The sequence below is a fragment of the Balaenoptera ricei genome, chromosome 10, assembly GCF_028023285.1.
Source record: "Balaenoptera ricei isolate mBalRic1 chromosome 10, mBalRic1.hap2, whole genome shotgun sequence".
NCBI lineage: Eukaryota > Metazoa > Chordata > Mammalia > Artiodactyla > Balaenopteridae > Balaenoptera > Balaenoptera ricei.
Window position 1 is genome coordinate 44,989,487 of NC_082648.1, and position 22,909 is coordinate 45,012,395.

The window sequence follows — 22,909 nt, forward strand, 5'->3', positions numbered from 1 at the left end:
CTGGGAACTTGCTGAAACTTGGGAAAAGTGGAACATCTATTATGTGCCAGAGCCTGTGCTAGGTATTTTCTCAGCTTTGCTTTCCAAATCATTTGAAAACTATCCAGTTTCTAAGGGTAAATAACTTGACCAAATTCACAAGAAATGACTAAAAAGTGAAAGAGCCAAGATCTTAACCCAAAGTCCATGCCTTTTTCTTCTTCAGTATACCCCAATGCTGGGTAAAGATAAGAGTCTCATAATTGAGTGGAAAACAAAAAAGGTCACTTTTTATTATTGAATGCGGGAGTGAGGGGAGTGGGGCCGACCAGGGGGTGGCCCTGGGAGAGGGTCCCAAGGGGCAGAGGTTAGGGACGTCTCAGTAAAGAGGGGCAGATCATGAATAGAGCCTCCGCCCCCAGCTGGGGGCTCTTGAGTTCGCCCAAGCGCTGGGCTAAAACGTGGAAACTGGGCATTGACAAAGTACAGAGGGATGTGGGCGATCCGGCCCGTGGACCAGCACTGCAGAGAGAGGGGAAAGCAAAGTCTGACCAGTCTGAGCCCAAAGAAGGCCATACAGCAGAGCCACACGGCAGCTGCAGCCCTCAGCTCCTCAGCCCACTCCTGCAACCGCAGCCGCTGGCCTACTCACCACACTGAGCAGAGCTCCTTTGTTGAAGGAAGGATGGAAAGTGATGAGCTGGGCCTGGGCTCCTGGCTCCCCCTGGACAGTGCCACTAGGGGCAGAAGGAAAGGTGAGCAGGCTGCTAGAGGCAGAAGGCAGGTGTAGAGGGTATGGGTTTGGTATGGGAGGCCGGGGGGAACCACACCTGCCCAGCACCTACCAAGGAAGTAGCTCGAACACAGGGCTGTTTCGAGTGCGAAAAAGGAGGATGACTGGTTTACCATTCTGGACCCGTGGATTTCCTGTAAGAAGTGGATGCAGGGATAGGAAGGAACTCTGGAGGCAGAGTCCCAGGGCAGGGGCAGAGAAGAACTGCAGCCAGGGCCTGGAAACAGTCAATTAATGGGAAGATGGTGCGGCCTGAGCCAAGGCCTCCCTCCCCTCCTCTTACCTTTCATGAGCACAGCCAGCCGCTCCCCACTTGGGTCCCAGACCATGGAGTGAGCCTCTCCCCCAAGCCTATGGGTCAGAACAGCAGATTGGGAGGGCTCAGCATGGTCCCTCCCAGCTTTGTCTCACTGCCCCTCCCTTGCCCACCCAGCTCACCTTTCCTCTCCATCCGGTGTCTGTATTGTCGTCTCAGACAGATCTGCCACAATTGTAGCTGACTTCGCGCCTCCAACGCACCCCTTTCGCTCACCTGTGGATCAGGGCCGAGGCTCCTAAGGACAAGGGGCCTCCCACTGGCCCCTGCCTCCTCTCCATCACAGGCATCAACACCTCTCAAGGCTCCCAAGCTTATTCCTTTTTTTTTTTTTTCCCCAAGCTTCTTTACTTCCCTTTATCCTTCAGAGCAGCATATTCCAGATGGTTCCTGTCTCCCTCCGACTACCCCAGATGTTGTGCATCCAGAAGTGTTTCCCTGGACTCACCACAACGTTCTGGGAACGACAAGGAGTAAATCAGCGGTTCCCCCAACACAGTGAACAGCAGGCGGTTTCCATCAGGACTCCAGCAGCCAGTCTGGGGTCAGGGAGCAAAAGGCAGGGAAAGGGTGGTCTATGGGAATACAGGGGGGAAGCACAGGAGGAAGAGAAGTAGAGGAGGTGGGGGACACGCCTGGGGGAGCAGGGCCCACCTCCGCCCCCGCTCCTGAGACACACAGTCCCTCCTACCTGACATCGCCCTGACAGGGTAGGCCACCGCTCACAAGTCCACATCTGGGCCTCCCAGACTCTGTGCCAAAGAGAGGCAGGTCACAGCTTAGGAACTCTAGGTGTCACAGCCTGGACTTCCCTTCCTGTCAGTCCCACGTTCAGGTGAATGGGAACGCGGACGGAAGGTTGTGGCACTAGCAGTTCCAGGAGCCTAGTGCCTTTCTCTAGGTCGTTCCTGCCCCCCGCCCCGCCCCCCGCCCCGCCCTCCCCCTACTCACCGGAAGACAGCTGAAGGAGTGGTAGCCAGGACTTTGCTGCCATCCGGGGACCAGAGCAGGTTGGTAACCCCACCTCCCCGAAACCAGGGAAGGGGAACACAGGTCTCTGTTGAGACATCCCATACCTAGGAGAAAGGGGAAGAGAGTGAGACAGGGGAGACTCAAGCGTCCCTACCATCCCACGGGGCGCTGCCCTTCCTTAAGGTACAAAGAACCAGAGGGGAGGATGCGGGAAAGGGACTGTTAAAACAGGAGGAAATAGGGTTATGTTTATACTGACAGCAGGCAGAAATCTACATCTGAGGAGTCAGGCTGGTGCAGCGCCTTCCCCTGGATATGCTTAAGATTGAATGGACAGATTCCTCTCCTTCCCCCAGGGTATTTCCCACCACCAGGCAAAGAAAGCTCTCTCCTCAAGTCTGAGGGGTGGCTGAAATGACCAAAAGAGGCGTGGGGACCAACTCACCAGGATGGCAGCATCCACAGGTGAAGCTGAGAGTAGCCGACCCCCACTGGGGGCCCAGGCTAAGCTGGTGACAGGCGTGTGCCCAGGGTGAGAGAGCACTTGGGCACAGCCAGAAGAGGGTCTGCCGAGGGGAAACGGGGTGTGGAGTCAGAAGACAACAGGAAGAAAGCCCCATGATTCTATTCCCTTGCCTCCTCCTGCTAAAACTTCCCAATCCCAATGGCCCCTCTGAGTTCAAATCCAGGTTGAGGAAAATGAATAAGGATCATGGAAGTTAAAGAAAAAGAAAAAAAAAAAGAAGGAAGGAAGGGCAGTCACTATCAGGAGGTCCAGAAAGGAAAATGGGTGAAAGGGACAAAAGAGCCTGAAAGAGACAAAAACTTTTGACCAGTAAAGCTAGAAGGTACTGTGCTGGGGAGATGCATGTTCTGCTCTAGATGAGAGCCCTCTCCCCACAGGACCATCCTGCCTGGAGCATGGGATAATCCATGCCATCACTTCAAGGTTCCAATCTCTTCTCTTCCTACAGTTATCTGCCACTCTCCAGAATTCATCCTGTGCTCCTAAATCTGTCTTTCTGCCTTTCCTTGTCAGAATTAGCTTCCCTCCTCGGTGCTCCCACATCATTTTCTCCTCATCAAAGATGGCGCACGTGGCAACCTCCCCCACTAGACTGGGAACTAGTTGAGGGCCCCGGCTGTGTCCGTCAGCTCTGTATCTCCAGAGCCACATACTTGGCCTGACAGGTACAGGCTACTAGCCAAATTAATGCCACCTTGTCCTTTTTCCTCCCAACTATACCCACCTTAAGCTCTAATGAGGTCTTAGGTCACCAGTCTACAACTAACTCTCTTAACTTTACATCAGTTTACAGAGATCCATCTCATTCTTTTCAGTGGCCCCACTGTATTCCACTGAATAGATGAACTATAATTTATTCAGTCATGCCACCACAAACGGATATTTCAGTTGTTTGTAATTTTTTATTACAAACGGTACTGCAAAAAATATTCCCTATATCTTTTATGAACTCTTGTCATTATTTGTGTAGAATAGAGTATTAAAATGGAATTGCAGGTAAAAAAAGGCTTGAACCTTTCAAAAGATAAATATGCCAACAAATATTTTCTGAAAAGTTTGTACCGCAATATACTCTAGTAGTAGTTTTCCTAGTCTTGCTAGTATTGGATATTATCAAACATTTCAACTTTAATACTAGCATACTGGGAACTCCCTGGCGGTCCAGTGGTTAGGACTCCACCCTCTCACTGCTGAGGACCAGGGTTCAATCCCCAGTCAGGGAACTAAGACCCCACAAGCCTCACGGTGTGGCCAAAAAAATAATAATAATAATAATAATTATAATACTATAATTCTGAATGGGCCAAAAAGCATTCTATACATTCTTCTAGTCCTTTTATTTATTTATTTTTACATTTAGTTCTTTTGTCTGCTTGGAATTTATTTGTATATAAAGTGTGAAGCAAGGACAAACTGTATTATTTTCTAAATGGATAGCCAATTATGCCAAAACCACTAAAAAACAAAAAACAAAAAACAAAAATCTAAACTTCTCTATTGCAATGCAAATCCAAATTCATCATATATTAAATTTCCATAAATTCCTAGATCTGTTCCTGAATGTTGTTGTTACACTGATCTGTTTGATCTTATGCCAATAACTTCCTATTACTATAACTTCATAAAATATTTCAATACCTGGTAGGGCAAATCTTCTCTCAATATGCTTCCTTTTCAAACATTTCTTGGCAATCCTTCCACATTTATTCTTTCATAAAAACTCTATTATTTTGTCCAGTTCACAAAAACAAACAAAAACCAGCAGAATTCTGATGGGAAATACACTTAATTTGACATCTTCATGATTAAATTTTCCTACCCAGGAATATAGCACGTCCCTCCATTAATTCAGCTCTTGTTTAATATTCTTCAACCAGTTTCTTCAAATGTCTAACAGATTAAATAAATTTAACAATTTATTCCTAGTAATCTATAGTAATTGTTGTACCTATTGTAAATAGAACATATTTTCCATTGCAATTTCTCAACTGATTATTGTTGGTACAAAGGGAAGCTATTACATTTTCAGTTTCTTGGATCCAGTTACTTTACTACTTAAATTTCTTATTCAATAGGTTTTTTTGGTTGAATCTCTTATCTAGGTTTAAAATCATATCATCGTCAAATAAAAATAATTTTCTCTTCTTTCACAAGACTTTACCATGTTTCTTTTTCTTGTCTTACTGCCCTCAAAGGAACCTCCACAAATAATGTTCGTTAATAATGGTGATAATGACATCTCTGTCTTTATCTTGACATTATTGGAAATATCTTTAGTATTTCCTATTTCACTGTTCAATATGGTAGCCACTGATTTTGCATATATACTCTTTATGTTTAGGTTGTCTCTTTGTATTCCTATTTATGTATTCAGCTGAATGTCTGCTTATTGAGAAGGGCATTTATTTATATAAACACTTTTCTCCTCTAATTTGCTAATGTAACAAATCATTTTAATAGATTTCCTAATGGTGAATAGTTTTTAATTTCCGGAATATTCCACTTGGTTAAGATTTTTTTTTAAAATATGCTTTTGGACTCTATTTGCTAATATTTTATTAAGCATTTAAAAAAATCTACGCTCAGGGGAATTCCCTGACAGTCCAGTGGTTAGGACTCCATGCTTTCACTGCCAAGGGCGCAGGTTCAATCCCTGGTCAGTATATCAAATACATAACTAAGGATCTACTGTATAGCACAGGGAACTCTACTCAATACTCTGTAATGGCCTATATGGGAAAAGAATCTAAAAAAAGGGTGGATATGTGTATATGTATAACTGATTCACTTTGCTGTACAGCAGAAACTAACACAACCTTGTAAATCAACTATACTCCAATAAAAATTTAAAACAAACAAACAAAAAACCCTGGTCGGGGAACTAAGATCCCGCAAGCCACGAGGCTTGGTAAGGAAGTAAAGTAAGGAAGGAGGGAAGGAGGGAAGTAAGTAAGTAAATAAATAAAATCTATGCTCAAATATTTTCTTTCTTATACTACCTATTGTCAGGTTTAAGTTACATTAGCTTTATGGAAATAAATCAGGATGGGGACTTCCCTGATGGTCCAGTGGTTAAGAATACACCTTCCAACTCAGGGGACGTGGGTTTGAGCCCTGGTCGGGGAACTAAGATCCCACATGCTGCGGGGCAACCAAGCCCGTGTGCTCTAGAGCCTGCGTGCCACAACTAGAGAGCCCATGCACCGCAATTAAAGATCCCGCATGCCACAACAAAGATCCCGAGTGCCACAACTAAAGACCCATGCAGCCAAATAAATAAATAAATAAAATATTTTTTTAAAAAAGATTTGTATAAAAAGAAATAAATCAGGATTGATCCTGGGATAGGAAGAGGACATTAATGAGAAAACTGGTGAAATCGGAACAAAGTTTGGAGTTTAGTTAATAACAATGTACAAATGTCAGTTTCTTAGTTTTGACAAATCTAACATTGTAATATCTGATGTTAACGATGGTGTGAAGGGTATACCAAAACTCTACTATCTTTGCAGCTTTTCTAAAAATTTAAAATTATGCACAAAATTTATTAAAAGGAAAATAAAACAAATCAGGAGGCTTTCCAAATTTTTCTATGATCTGGATTAGTTCAGATAACATGGAGATTATCTTTTCTTTGACAATTAGATAGAACTCTCATAAAACCATCTCAGCCTGGCATCTTTTTTTAGGGGTAGAGATCATCCATTTTAATTGCTTCTACAGTCCACTTTGATAACATATATTTTGCTAGACAAACATTTCCTTTAGGTTTTCAAATTTGTTAGTCTAAACATATATAATATGCTCTAATAATTCTTCTATTTTCTTCCATATTTGTGGTTATCTCTCCTTTCCCATTTTGAAAATAGTGTACTTTGATTTTCTATTTTACCTTAATAAGGCTGGCCAAAAGGTTTCCTTCTTTATTCATAATTTAAAGAACCAGTTTCTGGTTTTATATTTAGTTAGTTCTCATGGGGGTTTTTTCCAATTTCATCGGTTTCAGCTTTTATCCATATTAATTCCCTTCCCCCTTTCCTTTAAACCTACATCTGGCAGTCCTCTGAAAGAGACAGTCTTTCCAATCCATGATCCATAGGTACAAACTCCCCACAATCCCAGAAGCCCCCAGTTCTGTCCCTTTCTCTAGATTAGATCTTCTCAGCACCTCCACCTTGGCCTTAGGTCTGCTTCTCCCGTAGCCCTGGGAAGTGCTGTGAGGAAAAAGAACTTCTCCTTCCAGACCTCCTCACCACCCCAGCATGGCCACGACCCTCAGGCCAAGGTAAGAGAGAGACTGCTGGGACTCACCGGGTAGACAAGGACGTGGGGTCCAGGGTCCAGATGAGAATGCAGCTCTGGCAGGCCACAGCCAAGACGGAGGCACTGAGGGGCTTCCAGGCCAGGGCCGCCACATTTCGCTGCAGCCGGTGCTTCAGGGAGGGGACTATAGTGCTGGGGTGAAAGGAGAGGCGATGGGGTCAAAGCAGGGACACTAAGGCGCAGGGGACCTGAGTTGTGGTTGAGGAGGGGTAATCCAGAGAGAAAGCTGATCACCCAGGGCCTGGGGGTATTGTGGGACAGAGGACAGGATAAAGACTGGATCTGGAAAGAGGACGCATCCAGTTGTGGGGCCTCCCTGACCCCAGTTCTGGAAGGAGCCATGGACCAGGCCCAGGAACTGCAGGACTCCCTGGGCACCAAGGCTGGAGAAGGAAGTGGGGACCGACCGATGGAGACTGAAGACTCCGAGTCCGCACAGCGTGCCCCCCACATACCTGTTGGCATTGTACACACGGATGGAGTCATCTAGCAGGGCCACCGCAAACTTGTTGGTGTGTGGGTGCCACGCAAAGACCCTCAAGCAGCAGCTGGACCTGGGGCAGGAGTGAGAGCGAGGAGTCCCGACCTGCACCTCGCCACACCCGGCCCAGAGCTCAGGTTCCCTTCCATGTGAGGACATTATTATTTTTCACTGTTTCTTTTCTTTCTTTTTGGGAGAGGTAGGAGGGAGAATGTGGGGAGCAGTCAGGAAAGGGGTGTGAGGAGTCTCTGCCTTGATTTCCCTCTCCCCAGAAGAAGTTCCAGGGTTCAGGACTTGCTTCCCACAAAAGCTCCAGAGCTTGTACACTCACCAGTTTGTGACTTGAGCGAATTCAGCAATCAGATCTTCACTCCTGAGCTGTAATAACAAAGCGGATAGAGGTGGCACTGGGAAAAAGGAGCTCATCCCCTCAGTGCTCCCACAGGGGAGCTGACCATTCATACCCTCTGCAGTCTTCTCATCACACCCTGACCCTAAGACATAGGAAGTGGAGAGGGGGTGGGAGTGGGGGACCAGCAGCCAGGGAGGGCCGGGGGAGGAAGCCAAACTTACAGACAGATGGGGAAACAGAGACCCATGGAGGGAGGAGGCCCATCGACAGAGTGCCAGGGCCCAGCTGGATGCCGTCTTCACCCACTCAAACACTGTGGGGTTGAGAAAGCAGCTGTGATTAAACCATTCACAGGGTTCTCACTGGCACCCTCCTAGGTAAGGGATGAGCAAGGGCAAGCACTCCCCAGATCCTTCCACCCAACAGGTGCTCTGGACACCCACTCTATGGTATGGGGGTAGGTAGAGGGGAAGAGAAGATGGCACCAGCAGAGTCAAATGGGCCAGGAAATACAGGGCTAAAGGGAAAGGTGCTGGGCCAACAGGTATTGGGATGAATTAGGGAGAATATGGAGGGGAGATGGCAACCATAAAACTAGAGAAGGCTGGAGGTAAACACACTTACCCTCCTCCTCTGAGTCTGCAATTTCATTCAGCACACCAAAAAGGCCCACATCGCGCCTGAAGAGGAGAGGGAGCTGTGAGTCGGTTACTCTGATCCCTTCAGTCTCCCCTCTAAGTTCATGTATTCATTCACTCAATAAACATGTATTAAAAATAAGAACACTCACATTTAATGAGTGACAACTATGTGACATGTACTTTATATAGTCCTTTCATTGTACCAATGAAAGGACAATATATAAATTGTCCACCAGTGAGGCAACTAAGGCTCAGAGGTCTTTCAGGGCTTTGTGCACAGATCAAGGAGTCAAGACTTGCCCTAAGGGACTTCCCTGGTGGCACAGTGGTTAAGAATCCATCTGCCAATGCAGGGGACACGGGTTCAAGCCCTGGTCCGGGAAGATCCCACATGCTGTGGAGCAACTAAGCCTGCGCACCACAACCACTGAGCCTGTGCTCTAGAGCCCGCAAGCCACACTACTGAGCCCGAGTGCCACAATTACTGAAGCCCGCGTGCCTAGAGCCCCTGCTCTGCAACAAGAGAAGCCACCGCAATGAGAAGCCCGCGCACTGCAACGAAGAGTTGCCCCCGCTCGCTGCAACTAGAGAAAGCTCACATGCAGCAACAAAGACCCAATGCAGCCAAAAATAAATTTTATAGATGTAGAAAAAATAGATCGATTGATAAATAATAGATTTATAAATAGGTAGATTTATAAAAAATAATAATAATAAAATAAATTTAAGAACAAATTATTAAAAAAAAAAAGAAGACTTGCCCTAAGATAGTGAATGGAAAGCCACAGAAGGAGTTTAAGCTGAGGAATAAACTGATCACATTGGCATTTTAGAAAGATCAGTCTGGCTGCAGATTAGAGGGGAAAAAGAATGGAGAGAAAGAAATGGGTTAAGAGTCTACTTCAGGAATCTAGAAGAAAGGCCAAAGTGGCCTGAACCACTGGGGATGGAGAAAAAAAGACAGATTTGAGTGCTGGAGGAAGTAGAATGGACAGGATTTGAGGACTAATTAGACATTAGCAAGGGAAAGAGCAATATCAAGGGAAACACCCAGGTGATAATGATAGCATCTAATACTGCTTACACTGTGCCAGGGCTGGGCTAGATGCGTCACATGCATCATCTAATTCAGCCTTTATCACAACCCTACAAAATAGGTATTGTTATCATCAGCATTTTTAGATGAGAGAACAGAGAGTGTGAAGAGGTTAATTATCAAAGGTGAACTAAGTAGGAAACAGCAGAGTCAGGATTCAACCTGTCTGCCTGCCCCAGAGCCTACATTCAAACCACTTGCTTCTATATGACTAGGAAGGCCATTCCTTGAGATAAAAAACACAAGGAAGAAGCCGGCTTAGAGAGGAAAATGAAGAGATTGATTTTGAACATGCTGAGAGTATGAAGCCTGTGGAATATCTGACTGAGGGTGTTGGGCAGACAAGTGAACACCCAGGTGTGGAGCATCAATCACAAGTCCAGCCTAGGGACACCAACATTTAAAAGAGAGCAGGAAGAGAAGCAGCAGTTAGAGAGGCAGAAAGTGAGAAAGCACCCAGGACTGAATGGCTTTTCAGACCATGACTTGATGTTTAGCTTCACTCAAGGAGACATGCAAATTAAACTGTAATGCAATATCAAATATCAAAGCTTGATAGCACATGTGTTAGGAAACAGGCACTCTCATACACTGTGTTTGTTTTGTTGTTTTGTTTTCTAATTTTTTTGAAGTATAGTTGTCTCATACACTGTTGGTAGGTCTGTAAATATGTACAACTTAAACAGAGGACTATATGGCAATAGCTCATGAAATTACAAATGAACATACCCTTTGAACCCAGCTACTTCATTTGTAGGAATTCATCCTACATATGATGATGATGATGATGATAATAATAATAATAGCTAACTCTTGATGGGATTAACATGGGCCAGGCACTGTTCTAAGTGTTTTACTCATTTAATCATCACTACAGCCTTGTAAGATAGGCTCCCTTTTACAGATGAAGAAATTGAGGGACAGAGTGATTAAGTAACTTGACCAAGGTCACACAGCTAAAAAGTGGCACAGCCAGGAATTCAATCCAGGCTTCACTCCTACATGTGCAGAATGAATGACCTATGTATGAGATTATTCCCTGCAACCTTATACCTAATCGTGCTGAACTTCAGGTAAAGGCTCAGAAAGTAATAATGACATAAGGAAGGAACAGGTTCACAGAATTAAACCAAAAAGGAAAGCAAGTCACAGGAGATGAAATGGAACTACTGTTGCACAACCCTGAGTTCCACAAAAAGGACTGATAATTTGATATGTTGAGTGATACACAGCTCTGAGCTAGAGAGGGCCGGGAAGCCCAAGGCAGAGGGGTAGTGACCTCATTGCCTCCAGGATCTGCAGACCACTGGCCCAGGAGACCCTTTGCCATGTCTCACCAAATGTTGATGCATCTCTTCCACACTTGTTCCCGGTGGTGGATGAAGGCCGTTCTTGTGCCATGGTCCAACCTCCCAGGGGTCTTCAGGGGATCCTTAGTAAGGTTTAGGACAGGAAGATTGATCCACTAGAGCCAGAAATGAGGTATGACAGTGAGTCAGTCTCTTCCCTAGATCTCTACTGAACTTCCTGCCATCTCCAACCCTTGGCAGGGCTGAGGGTAAGAGGCTCCAGAGACCTGTTTCCCATTTCCACAAATATAACACTTGTGGAGAGGGGCGGAGTCAAGATGGCATACAAGAAGGACGTGGAATTTGTGTCTCCTCACAACTAGGGCACCTACCAGGCACCGGTGGGGAACCATGGACACCTAAGGGGATGGGAGGAACCCCCAGCAACCAGTTGGTTCAATTATAGTTTTATTTTTCCTATTATATTTTTTATCTTTCTATTTTGTTTTTTATTCTTTGATATTGTACTGCTCCTTTTTCTCTTTTTTCTTTCTTTCTTTCTTTTTTTTTTTTTTTTTTTACCACGCCACGAAGCTCACGAGACCTTGGTTCCCAGGCCAGAGGTCAGGCCTGAGCTCCTGTGGTGGGAGCTCCGAGTCCAAACCGCTGGACTAACAGAGAACCTCAGACCCCAGGGAATATTAATAAGAGTGAGGCCTCCCAGAGGTCCTCATGTCAGCACTAAGACCCGGCTCTATCCAACTGCCTGCAAACTCCAGTGCTGGACGTCTCAGGCCAAACAACCAGTAAGACAGGAATACAGCACTACCCATCAAAAAGAGAGAAAAAAAAAGAAATGACAAAAAAAACATGTTACAGACAAAGGAGCAAGGTAAAAACCTACAAAACCAAATAAATGAAGACGAAATACGCAACCTACGTGAAAAAGAATTCAGAGTAACGATAGTAAAGATGATCCAAAATCTCGGAAACAGAATGGAGAAAATACAAGAAACATTTAACAAGGATCTAGAAGAACTAAAGAGCAAACAAACAGTCATGAACAACACAATTACTGAAATTAAAAATACTCTAGGGGCTGGACTTCCCTGGTGGCGCAGTGGTTAAGAATCCGCCTGCCAATGCAGGGGACACGGGTTCTAGCCCTGGCCTGGGAAGATCCCACATGCCGCGAAGCAACTAAGCCCGTGTGCCACAACTGCTGAGCCTGCGCTCTAGAGCCCACGAGCCACAACTACTAAAGCCCATGTGCCACAACTACTGAAGCCCATGCACCTAGAACCTGTGCTCCACAACAAGAGAAGCCACTGCAGTGAGAAGCCCGTGTACCACAATGAAGAGTAGCCCCCGCTCACTGCAACTAGAGAAAGCCCGTGCGCAGCAACGAAGACCCAACGCAGCCAAAAATAAATAAATAAATTTATTTAAAAAAAAATACTCTAGGGGCTTCCCTGGTGGCGCAGTGGTTGAGAATCCACCTGCCAATGCAGGGGATACGGGTTCAATCCCTGGTCCAGGAAGATCCCACATGCCGTGGAGCAACTAAGCCCATGTGCCACAACTACTGAGCTTGTGCTCTAGAGCCCATGAGCCACAACTACTGAGCCTGCGTGCCGCAACTACTGAAGCCCATGCACCTAGAGCCCATGCTCCACAACGAGAGAAGCCACCGCAATGAGAAGCCCGTGCACTGCAACGAAGAGTAGCCCCTGCTCGCTGCAACTAGAGAAAGCCTGCACACAGCAACAAAGACCCAACGCAGCCAAAAATAAATAAATAAAATAAATAAATTTATTTTTTAAAAAAATACTCTGGAAGGAATCAATAGCAGAATAACTGAGGCAGAAGAATGGATAAGTGAACTGGAAGATAAAATGGTGGAAATAACTGACAGAGAGCAGAATAAAGAAAAAAGAATGAAAAGAATTGAGGACAGTCTCAGAGACCTCTGGGACAACATAAATGCACCAACATTCGAATTATAGGGGTGCCTGAAGAAAAAGAGAATAAGAAAGAGGCTGAGAAAATATTTGAAGAGATTATAGTTGAAAACGTCCCGAACATGGGAAAGGAAATAGTCGATCAAGTCTGGGAAGCACAGAGAGTACCATAAGGATAAACCCAAAGAGAAACACAATGAGACAAATATTAATGAAACTATCAAAAATTAAATACAAGAAAAAATATTAAAAGCAGCAAGGGAAAAGCAACAAATAACATACAAGGGAATCCCCATAAGGTTAACAGCTGATTTTTCAGCAGAAACTCTGCAAGCCAGAAGGGGGTGGCAGGACATATTTAAAGTGATGAAAAGGAAAAACCTACAACCAAGATTACTCTACTCAGCAAGGATCTCATTCAGATTCAATGGAGAAATTAAAACCTTTACAGATAAGCAAAAGTTAAGAGAATTCAGCACCACCAAACCAGCACAAATGCTAAAGGAACTTCTCTAGGCAGGAAACACAAGAGAAGGAAAAGACCTACAATAACAAACCCAAAACAATTAAGAACATGGTAATAGGAACATACATATTGATAATTACCTTAAACGTAAATGGATTAAATGTTCCAACCAAAAGACACAGACTGGCTGAATAGATACAAAAACAAGACCCATACATATGATGTCTACAAGAGACCCACTTCAGACCTAGGGACACATACAGACTGAAAGTGAGGGTATGGAAAAAGATATTCCATGCAAATAGAAATCAAAAGAAAGCTGGAGTAGCAATCCTCATATCAGACAAAAGGGACTTTAAAACAAAGACTAGGGGCTTCCCTGGCGGTGCAGTGGTTAAGAACCCGCCTGCCAATGCAGGGGACATGGGTTTGAGCCCTGGTCCGGGAAGATCCCACATGCCGTGGAGCAACAAGGCCCATGCACCACAACTACTGAGCCTGCGCTCTAGAGCCCGCAAACCACAACTACTGAAGCCCGCGTGCCACAACTACTGAAGACCATATACCTAGAGCCCATGCTCTGCAACAAGAGAAGTCGCCGCAATGAGAAGCCCACACACCAGCACAAAGAGTAGCCCCCACTCGCCACAACTAGAGAAAGCCCGCGTGCAGCAACGAAGACCCGATGCAGCCAAAAATAAATTAAAACAAAAAAAACAAAGACTATTACAAGAGACAAAGAAGGACATTACATAATGATCAATGGATCAATCCAAGAAGAAGATATAACAATTGTAAATATTTATGCACCCAACATAGGAGCACCTCAATACATAAGGCAAATGCTAACAGCCATAAAAGGGGAAATAGACCGTAACACAATAACAGTAGAGAACTTTAACACCTGACTTTCACCAATGGACAGATCATCCAAAATGAAAATAAATAAGGAAACACAAGCTTTAAATGATACATTAAACAAGACGGACTTAACTGATATTTATAGGACACTGCATCCAAAAACAACAGAATACACTTTCTTCTCAAGTGCTCATGGAGTATTCTCCAGGATAGACCATATTCTGGGTCACAGATCAAGCCTTGGTAAATTTAAGAAAACTGAAATCGTATCAAGTATCTTTTCCGACCACAATGCTATGAGACTAGATATCAATTACAGGAAAAATTTAAAAATACAAACATGTGGAGGCTAAATAATATGCTACTAAATAACCGAGAGATCACTGAAGAAATCAAAGAGGAAATCAAAAAATATCTAGAAACAAATGACAATGAAAACACAACAACCCAAAACATATGGGATGCAGCAAAAGCAGTTCTAAGAGGGAAGTTTATAGCAATACAATCTTACCTCAAGAAACAAGAAAAATCTCAAATAAAGAACCTAACTTTACACCTAAAGCAATTAGAGGAAGAAGAACCAAAAAAAACCCAAAGTTAGCAGAAGGAAAGAAATCCTAAAGATCAGATCAGAAATAAATGAAAAAGAAATGAAGGAAACAATAGTAAATATCAAGAAAACTAAAAACTGGTTCTTTGAGAAGATAAACAAAATTGATAAACCATTAGCCAGACTCATCAAGAAAAAAAGGGAGACGACTCAAATCAACAGAATTAGAAATGAAAAAGGAGAAGTAACAACTGACACTGCAGAAATACAAAGGATCATGAGAGATTACTACAAGCAACTATATGCCAATAAAATGGACAACCTGGAAGAAATGGACAAATTCTTAGAAAAGCACAACCTTCCGGGACTGAACCAGGAAGAAATAGAAAATATAAACAGACCAATCACAAGCACTGAAATTGAAACTGCAATTAAAAATCTTCCATCAAACAAAAGCCCAGGACCAGATGGCTTCACAGGCGAATTCTATCAAACATTTAGAGAAGAGCTAACACCTAACCTTCTCAAACTCTTCCAAAATATAGCAGAGGGAGGAACACTCCCAAACTCATTCTATGAGGCCACCATCACCCTGATACCAAACCAAAGATGTCACAAAATAAGAAAACTACAGGCCAATATCTCTGATGAACATAGATGCAAAAATCCTCAACAAAATACTAGCAAACAGAATCCAACAGCACATTAAAAGGATCATACACCATGATCAAGTGGGGTTTATCCCAGGAATGCAAGGATTCTTCAATATACACAAATCAGTCAGTGTGATACATCACATTAACAAAATGAAGGATAAAAACCACATGATAATCTCAATAGATGCAGAAAAAGCTTTTGACAAAATTCAACATCCGTTTACGATAAAAACTCTCCAGAAAGTAGGCATAGAGGGAACCTACCTCAACATAATAAAGGCCATATATGACAAACCCACAGCCAACATTGTTCTCAATGGTGAAAAATTGAAACCATTTCCTCTCAGATCAGAAACAAGACAAGGTTGCCCACTCTCACCACTATTATTCAACATAGTTTTGGAAGTTTTAGCCACAGCATTCAGAGAAGAAAAAGAAATAAAAGGAATCCAAATCAGAAAAGAAGAAGTAAAACTGTCACTGTTTGCAGATGACATGATACTATAGAGAGAGAATCCTAAAGATGCTACCAGAAAACTACTAGAGCTAATCAATGAATGTGGTAGAGTAGCAGGATACAAAATTAATGCACAGAAATCTCTTGCATTCCTATACACTAATGATGAAAAATCTGAAAGAGAAATTAAGGAAACACTCCCATTTACCATTGCAACAAAAATAATAAAATACCTAGGAATAAACCTACCTAAGGAGATAAAAGACCTGTATGCAGAAAACTATAAGACACTGATGAAAGAAATTAAAGATGATACAAACAGATGGAGAGATATACCATGTTCTTGGATTGGAAGAATCAACATTGTGAAAATGACTATACTACCCAAAGCAATCTACAGATTCAGTGCAATCCCGATGAAATTTTCACACAACTAGAACAGAAAATTGCACAATTTGTAGGGAAACACAAAAGACCCCGAATAGCCAAAGCACCCCTGAGAAAGAAAAACGGAGCTGGACGAATCTGGCTTCCGGACTTCAGACTATAGTACAAAGCTACAGTAATCAAGACAGTATGGTACTGGCACAAAAACAGAAATATAGATCAATGGAACAGGACAGAAAGCCCAGGGATAAACCCACGCACATATGGTCACCTTATCTTTGATAAAGGAGGCAAGCATATACAGTGGAGAAAAGACAGACTCTTCAATAAGTGGTGCTGGGAAAACATGTAAAGGAATGAAATTAGAACACTTCCTAACACCATACACAAAAATAAACTCAAAATGGATTAAAGACCTAAATGTAAGGCCAGACACTATAAAACTCTTAGAGGAAAACATAGGCAGAACACTCTATGACATAAATCACAGCAAGATCCTTTTTGACCCACCTCCTAAAGAAATGGAAATAAAAACAAAAATAAACAAATGGAACCTAATGAAACTTAAAAGCTTTTGCACAGCAAAGGAAACAATAAACAAGATGAAAAGACAACCCTCAGAATGGGAGAAAATATTTGCAAACGAAGCAACTTACAAAGGATTAATTTCCAAAATATACAAGCAGTTCATGCAGCTCAGTATCAAAAAAACAAACAACCCAATCCAAAAATGGGCAGAAGACCTAAACAGACATTTCTCCAAAGAAGATATACAGATTGCCAACAAACACATGAAAGATGCTCAACATCACTAATCATTAGAGAAATGCAAATCAAAACTACAATGAGGTATCACCTCACACCGGTCAGAATGGCCATCAAAAAATCTACAAACAGGGGCTTCCCTGGTGGTGCAGCGGTTGAGAATCCACCTGCCAATGCAGGGGACAGGGGTTCAAGCCCTGGTCTGGGAAGATCCCACATGCCGCAGAGCAACTGGGCCCATGAGCCACAACTACTGAGCCTGCGCGTCTGGAGCCTGTGCTCCTCAACAAGAGAGGCCGCAATAGTGAGAGGCCCACGCACCGCAATGAAGAGTGGTCCCCGCTTGCCGCAACTAGAGAAAGCCCTCGCACAGAAACGAAGACCCAACACAGCCAAAAATAAATAAATAAATTAAAAAAAAATCTACAAACAATAAATGCTGGAAAAGGTGTGGAGAAAAGGGAACCCTCTTGCACTGTTGATGGGAATGTAAATTGATACAGCCAGTATGGAGAACAGTATGGCGGTTCCTTAAAAAACTAAAAATAGAACTACCATATGACCCAGCAATGGGTCATATACCCTAAGAAAACCATAATTCAAAAAGAGTCATGTACCACAATGTTCATTGCAGCACTATTTACAACAGCCAGGACCTGGAAGCAACCTAAGTGTCCAACGACAGATGAATGGATAAAGAAGATGTGAGCTTCCCTGGTGGCGCAGTGGTTAAGAATCCACCTGCCAATGCAGGAGACACGGGTTCGAGCCCTGGTCCGGGAAGATCCCACATGCCGCGGAGCAACTAAGTCCGTGAGCCACAACTTCTGAGCCTGCGCTCTAGAGCTTATGTGCCACAACTACTGAAGCCCGCATGCCACAACTACTGAAGCCCACGCACCTAGAGCCCGTGCCCTGCAACAGGAGAAGCTACCGCAATGAGAAGCCCACGCACTGCAACAAAGAGTGGCTCCCGCTCGCCACAACTAGAGAAAGCCCGTGCACAGCAATGAAGACCCAATGCAGCCAAAAATAAAATAATAAATAAAATAAAATAAATTAAAAATAATAATAATAAAGATGTGGCATATATATATATATATATATATATATATATATATATATATTTGTACTTGTAGTGAGGTGGATGGACCCAGAGTCTGTCATACAGAGTGAAGTAAGTCAGAAAGAGAAAAACAAATACCGTCTGCTAACACATATATATAGAATCTAAAAAAAGAAAAAAATGATTCTGATGAACCTAGGGGCAGGACAGGAATAAAGACACAGACGTAGAGAATGGACTTGAGGACACAGGGAAGGGGAAGGGTAAGCTGGGACGAAGTGAGAGAGCAACATTGACATATATACACTACCAAATGTAAAACAGATAGCTAGTGGGAAGCAGCTGCATAGCACAGGGTGATCAGCTTGGTGCTTTGCAACCACCTAGAGGGGTGGGATAAGGAGGGTGGGAGGGAGACGCAAGAGGGGATATGGGGATATATGTATGCAGATAGCTGATTCACTTCGTTATACAGCAAAAACTAACACAACATTGTAAAGCAATTATACTCCAATAAGGATGTTAAAGGAAAAAAAATATATATATATATAACACTTGTGGGGCAGGGAAACAGGTCTTAACTCCCTTATCTGTAAAACTAGAATAACATTTCATAGGGTTGCTGTGATTATTAAATCACATTATTAAAACATTTGTGGAGAACACCTGACTCAGAGCCTCTTTCTTCCAAGCAAACGCTCAATAAACGTAAGTTTCTCTTCCTTTTCCTTCCCAGAAACACCACAGGAAAAAACTCCCCAGGTTGTGCCTTCCCAGCTCTCCCAGATACTGTACCAACTTTTCAGAAGTCCTCCTGCACCCTCACATCCCCTAGATTCGCCCTCACTCTCCGTTCCCACTAGGCCCGCACCACAGCCCCTCAGCATCCCTCATCCTTCAATCCCAGCTCTTAAATACATCCCAGCCTTTCTATTCTTCTCCAGCCTGGGCCAGGCTGTTTCCAATACTCCCGTATGGGGACCTCGACCCCGCCCCTATCACGTTGCCTCTGCTCCCCCATTCTCTCCGACTCTGCCCCCCATGCCTGTAGGTCTCCTCCCTCCTCGCCCTGACCACCTGGCCCCGGAAGTCGGGAGGCGGACTCTCATAGCTACTGCCCGTCACCAGCTCGTTATTGTGCTCGTATAGGGTGACTTGTCCCCTAGGCGGCGGCGGAGGGAACAACCCCAGGGAGCACATCCTGCCGGTCCCGAAGACGTCCGGACTGAGCAAACTCCCGGATCCCGCTCCGCCGACTCTTAGTTCCCGGGCTAGATTAGGATGCGTACGGGTAGTCGCCTGGGACAAACGGCTATGCAAAGCTCAACGGAAGTGAATGGAAGAGTAACGGAGAAGAAGGACGCATGCGCAGTCCGGGGACAGACTTCCGGCGTCCTCGCGCGCCGCCTGGCGGCCGGAGGGGGCCGGTGCAGACACGTCCGTAGGGCAGACCACTAGTTAAGGGTCGGAGCGTTTTTTTTGTTTTCTTTTGTTTTGTTTCCTGTGAGACTGCTGTTTTTCCCAGTTCCGAATTCCCCAACACACTCTCCCACTCACTCTCAGCACTCGAAAAGTCCAAAATAAGCCACGTTCAGGGCAGTACCTAATTAAACGCTCCCAGGACTGTGTCACGGGCAGCAAGCTGGAAAGTTGAGGGAAAGCCTCCGGGAGGCGGGAAGTCAGGCGGGAGGCCTTGGGAGGGAAAGTGCAGGGCCCGCCGGAACCTAGAGCCCACAGGGTTAGGCCTCCTGGAAGGAAAAGTGGGAACAGTTGGGAAATTAACATTTCCTGAGCACTTATTATGATAAGTGCTTGTATAATCTTTACAACAACTCCATGAGGTGGGTACTGTTACGTCACCATAAGGAAAGTGAGGCACAGGGAGATCGGACCTAAAAATACCAAAACCTGTATAAGGCATTCTGACTGCAGAATGAAAGTGAGATTGAGAGGAGAGGGGCAAAAATAGGTGAAGAGGATTAAGAGGTACAAACTACAAGGTATGAAATAAATAAATTACAACGATGTAATGTACAGCATAGGAATATTGCCAATATTTTATTATAACTTTGTATGGAGTATAATCTATAAAAATATCAAATCACTATGTTGTACACCTGAAACTAATATAATATTGTAAATCAATTTTTTAAAACAAGTGAGATTGATCTTTTTCTAACTCCAAAGGATGGAACTAGAACTGGAATCTAATGCAGAATGGGGGCTCCTCTTCTAACAGCTGTGTGGCTTTGGGAAAATCGTTGAATTCTTTGAGACTCAGCTCCCTCACTTGCAGTGTCCTATTATACATGGCTGTTTCCCATACAAAATAATGGAAAGAAAGCCATTTAATAAACTGTAAAGTGCTAAGCAGATATTGGAGATGAATAGCCCTAACTCTGCCATGAACTAGGTGACCTTGGGCACTGGTTCATTCATTTAACAAATGTTAATGAGCAATTCCAAAGACCAAGCTCTGGGGACCCAGAACTGTATAAGGCATACAGTTCCCCATTCTCAAGAGCAGCCAGCCTCATTGGAGACTCTAGGAGGCATTCTGGTTTAACATTCTTGGATTCTATATCTGCCCCTCGTTTCTACATGAAAAGTTCCCCCCAAGAGTTATTCCCGGGTCAGAAAACCCGGGGCTCCAAAATGTTAATGGACATAGGACTCATCTGAGGATCTTGTTAAAATGCAAATTATGGAGTGGAGCTCTGAGGTTGTAGTTCCAAAAAGCCCACAGGTGATACTGCACAGACAACGCTTTGAGTAGCCCCTCCCCCCATTTAATTAGTTCACTGTCACTTGGGAAGTCACAGAAAACTTAAAAGAGCAGATTATTAAAACTGGGGGTAGTTTGGAGAAATTGGCTGGGAAAGCTCTCCTTGAGACGGGGAAGCAGGACAGGTTTGAAGGAAAAGTGGGAGTCCGTGACCCTGACAGACTGGTGGAGAGCAGTGAGAAGCCACCCACAAATTTTTTGTTTGTATCCTCCAACCCCAGATACCTCAAGAACTCACTACAGCCTGGGCCTACAACTTCCACCCTCCCTTGAATGAAGCCTGATTTTCACCAACAGACTGTTATAATTACCAGTTAGGTGCTTGCCTCTTACCCTGTAATGTGACCTGGAGAGAAGGAACAGTGCTCTGTGTCTTCATACTCCACCACCGCCTCCCCCATACAGCTTATTTAAGGTTTGCTGAATGGTTTTTCACAATTTGCAGATTCTTGGGAGGCTGAAGTCCAGGCCTAGCGCACTCCCCACTAACTTCACCAGGGGGCGCGGCGGCCCTGGCGACACAGTGACTGTGACCCACCACCCCAGGGGCTCAGAGCGCTCAGCGGGCAGTCTCCACCGGGGCCCCTCCCTACGACCTGGGCGGGAAACCGAGGCAGCGTCCTGGCCACTGGCATCGCGGGAGCCTGGGTGCCTGGACCTCGGCCCGCCGCCCCTTCCCGGGCGCGCCGAAGCCCGGCGCCCCGGCCCGGGGCCGGTAACCAGGCGCACATGGCCCGCCCGGCCCTGTTTGTCCTGGCAGCGCGCCGCCGCTATTTGAGGCGGTTTTTATCTCCCAGAAACCAGCAAAACCCCAAGCGGAGTCTAAGGAAGATGAAAGGGGCCGAGGGACCGGGGAGGGGAGGACCGCGAGGCTGCGGCGGGCGGGAGCTGGCACCGGACAGGCGGAGACCGGGAGGCGAGAGGGCCAGGCCCTGGGGGGTCCCGAGGAGCCGACCCCGCGGGGTGGGCGCCGAGCCCGGGGGTCCACTTCGGGCCGCCCACTCTCGCGGCCCCGCGCCCAGGCGTCCCCCGCCCCTCTCAGCCGCTCTTCCGCCGCGGCCCCCGGCCGGCCGGAGGGTCCTCGGAACTCGGATCCTTCTTCAAAGCGCCTTTGAAGCCCGGAGCCCCGCCCTAGGGCAGGAGATTTCGCACCTGGACGGGGGCGGGGTGGGGAGGGGACCGGCAGCCCGAGCACCCCCTGGGACCCGCCGACCCCTCCCCCGCTCTAGCGCGGAGCGCCTCTCGCGAGCCCGCAAGGGGCACCGGCGGACGGGGGTGCCGCCCGCAGTCGGGCCCAGGCTTGGGGAGCGGCTCGTGCGCCCCTCCGCCCGGCGGGGGAGCCGTAGGGGGCGGAGGCCGCACAAAGCCCTATTGTGGCTGGGGTCTGGCCGCGACAGAGTGGCTTTTGTTCCTCCGCTGAGTCCGTGGCGGGCACGACTGATTGCAGGCCCGGGGCCGGGGGCGGGTTACGTGCCAGGCGGGTCCACCCGCGGGAGCCGCACCTCGCCCGGCCCGGGCCGCGCCGTAGTCCGCACGGCGACCGCGGGGCCGGTGCGCGGCCCGGCTGCTGTCCAGGCCGTGTCCGCTGGTGCCGAGCCCGAGAAAGAGCCAGGTGAAGAAAACCTCTTCGCCTTCCCAACTCCGCAGAGAGCTCTGGGCGGTCAAAAACTGACCTCCGCCGCAGGGCCGGGCCGCCAAAGTATTCTACCCCGGGCGTAACGTGCAAACGGGCACGACAGTGCTCGCAGGGACTCCCCAGTTTGCCAAAGAGAAATCCTGTGGCTCACTCTTCTCCCCTCCTCTCCCTCTTTTCTCACCAGGACAAAATTTTAAATCGAACTTTTATTTATTAAATTAAAAAAAAAAAAAAAAGACTCCATGAGGGCATGATCCCTTCCCTTCCACAATATTACCCTCTCCCCAAGCTCCGGCGGCTTTAAACCTTTAACTTGGGGCCTTGAGGGAGCAAGAGATAGAAAAGGAGGATCCAAAGTCACAGGAAAGGCATTCAAAGGCACGAAGCGGCTTTAAAAGTCACTGGAGGTGGAGTTGGGAGCATCGGAAGTCCCAGGTTGGGGGCCTGTGGACGCACCCCCAAGTCAGCTTGGGGACCTCTGTCCTCCTAGCTCTATAAATTCTTCTTTCTCGTGGCTTCTAGGCACCAGCCTAGCACAGTGCCTTGCACAG

The 22,909-nt window shown here is 45.8% G+C and overlaps 1 protein-coding gene across 2 annotated transcripts; it reads right to left on the reverse strand.

The window, feature by feature from the left end:
• Positions 1-242: 242 nt before the first annotated feature.
• On the reverse strand, positions 243-19,253 carry AAAS (aladin WD repeat nucleoporin). Of its 2 annotated transcripts, XM_059934623.1 has the most exons (16): positions 19,015-19,253; positions 10,817-10,944; positions 8,367-8,422; positions 7,964-8,055; positions 7,722-7,768; positions 7,365-7,463; positions 6,898-7,041; positions 2,506-2,626; positions 2,040-2,164; positions 1,780-1,840; positions 1,537-1,627; positions 1,211-1,304; positions 1,056-1,123; positions 825-906; positions 632-716; positions 243-501 (listed from the first exon to the last, which is right to left on the reverse strand). In XM_059934623.1, exons 1-16 carry the CDS (start codon positions 19,135-19,137, stop codon positions 274-276), a joined length of 1,644 nt encoding a protein of 547 aa, XP_059790606.1. In that variant the 5' UTR covers positions 19,138-19,253; the 3' UTR covers positions 243-273. The 2 variants fall into 2 exon arrangements, with proteins under 2 accessions (XP_059790606.1, XP_059790607.1); XM_059934624.1 differs by lacking the exon at positions 10,817-10,944 and having other exon boundaries at positions 19,015-19,133.
• Positions 19,254-22,909: the final 3,656 nt, after the last annotated feature.

Excerpts from the sequence above, each read along its gene's own strand:
- AAAS (XM_059934623.1), bottom strand. The coding sequence starts at position 19,137 with ATGTGCTCCCTGGGGTTGTTCCCTCCGCCGCCGCCTAGGGGACAAGTC. Across the intron at positions 10,945-19,014 it reads CTCCCGACTTCCGGGGCCAG|TGGATCAATCTTCCTGTCCT; the intron begins GTGGTCAGGGCG and ends TTCTGGCTCTAG. Across the intron at positions 7,464-7,721 it reads TTCGCTCAAGTCACAAACTG|GTCCAGCTGCTGCTTGAGGG; the intron begins GTGAGTGTACAA and ends CTCCTGCCCCAG.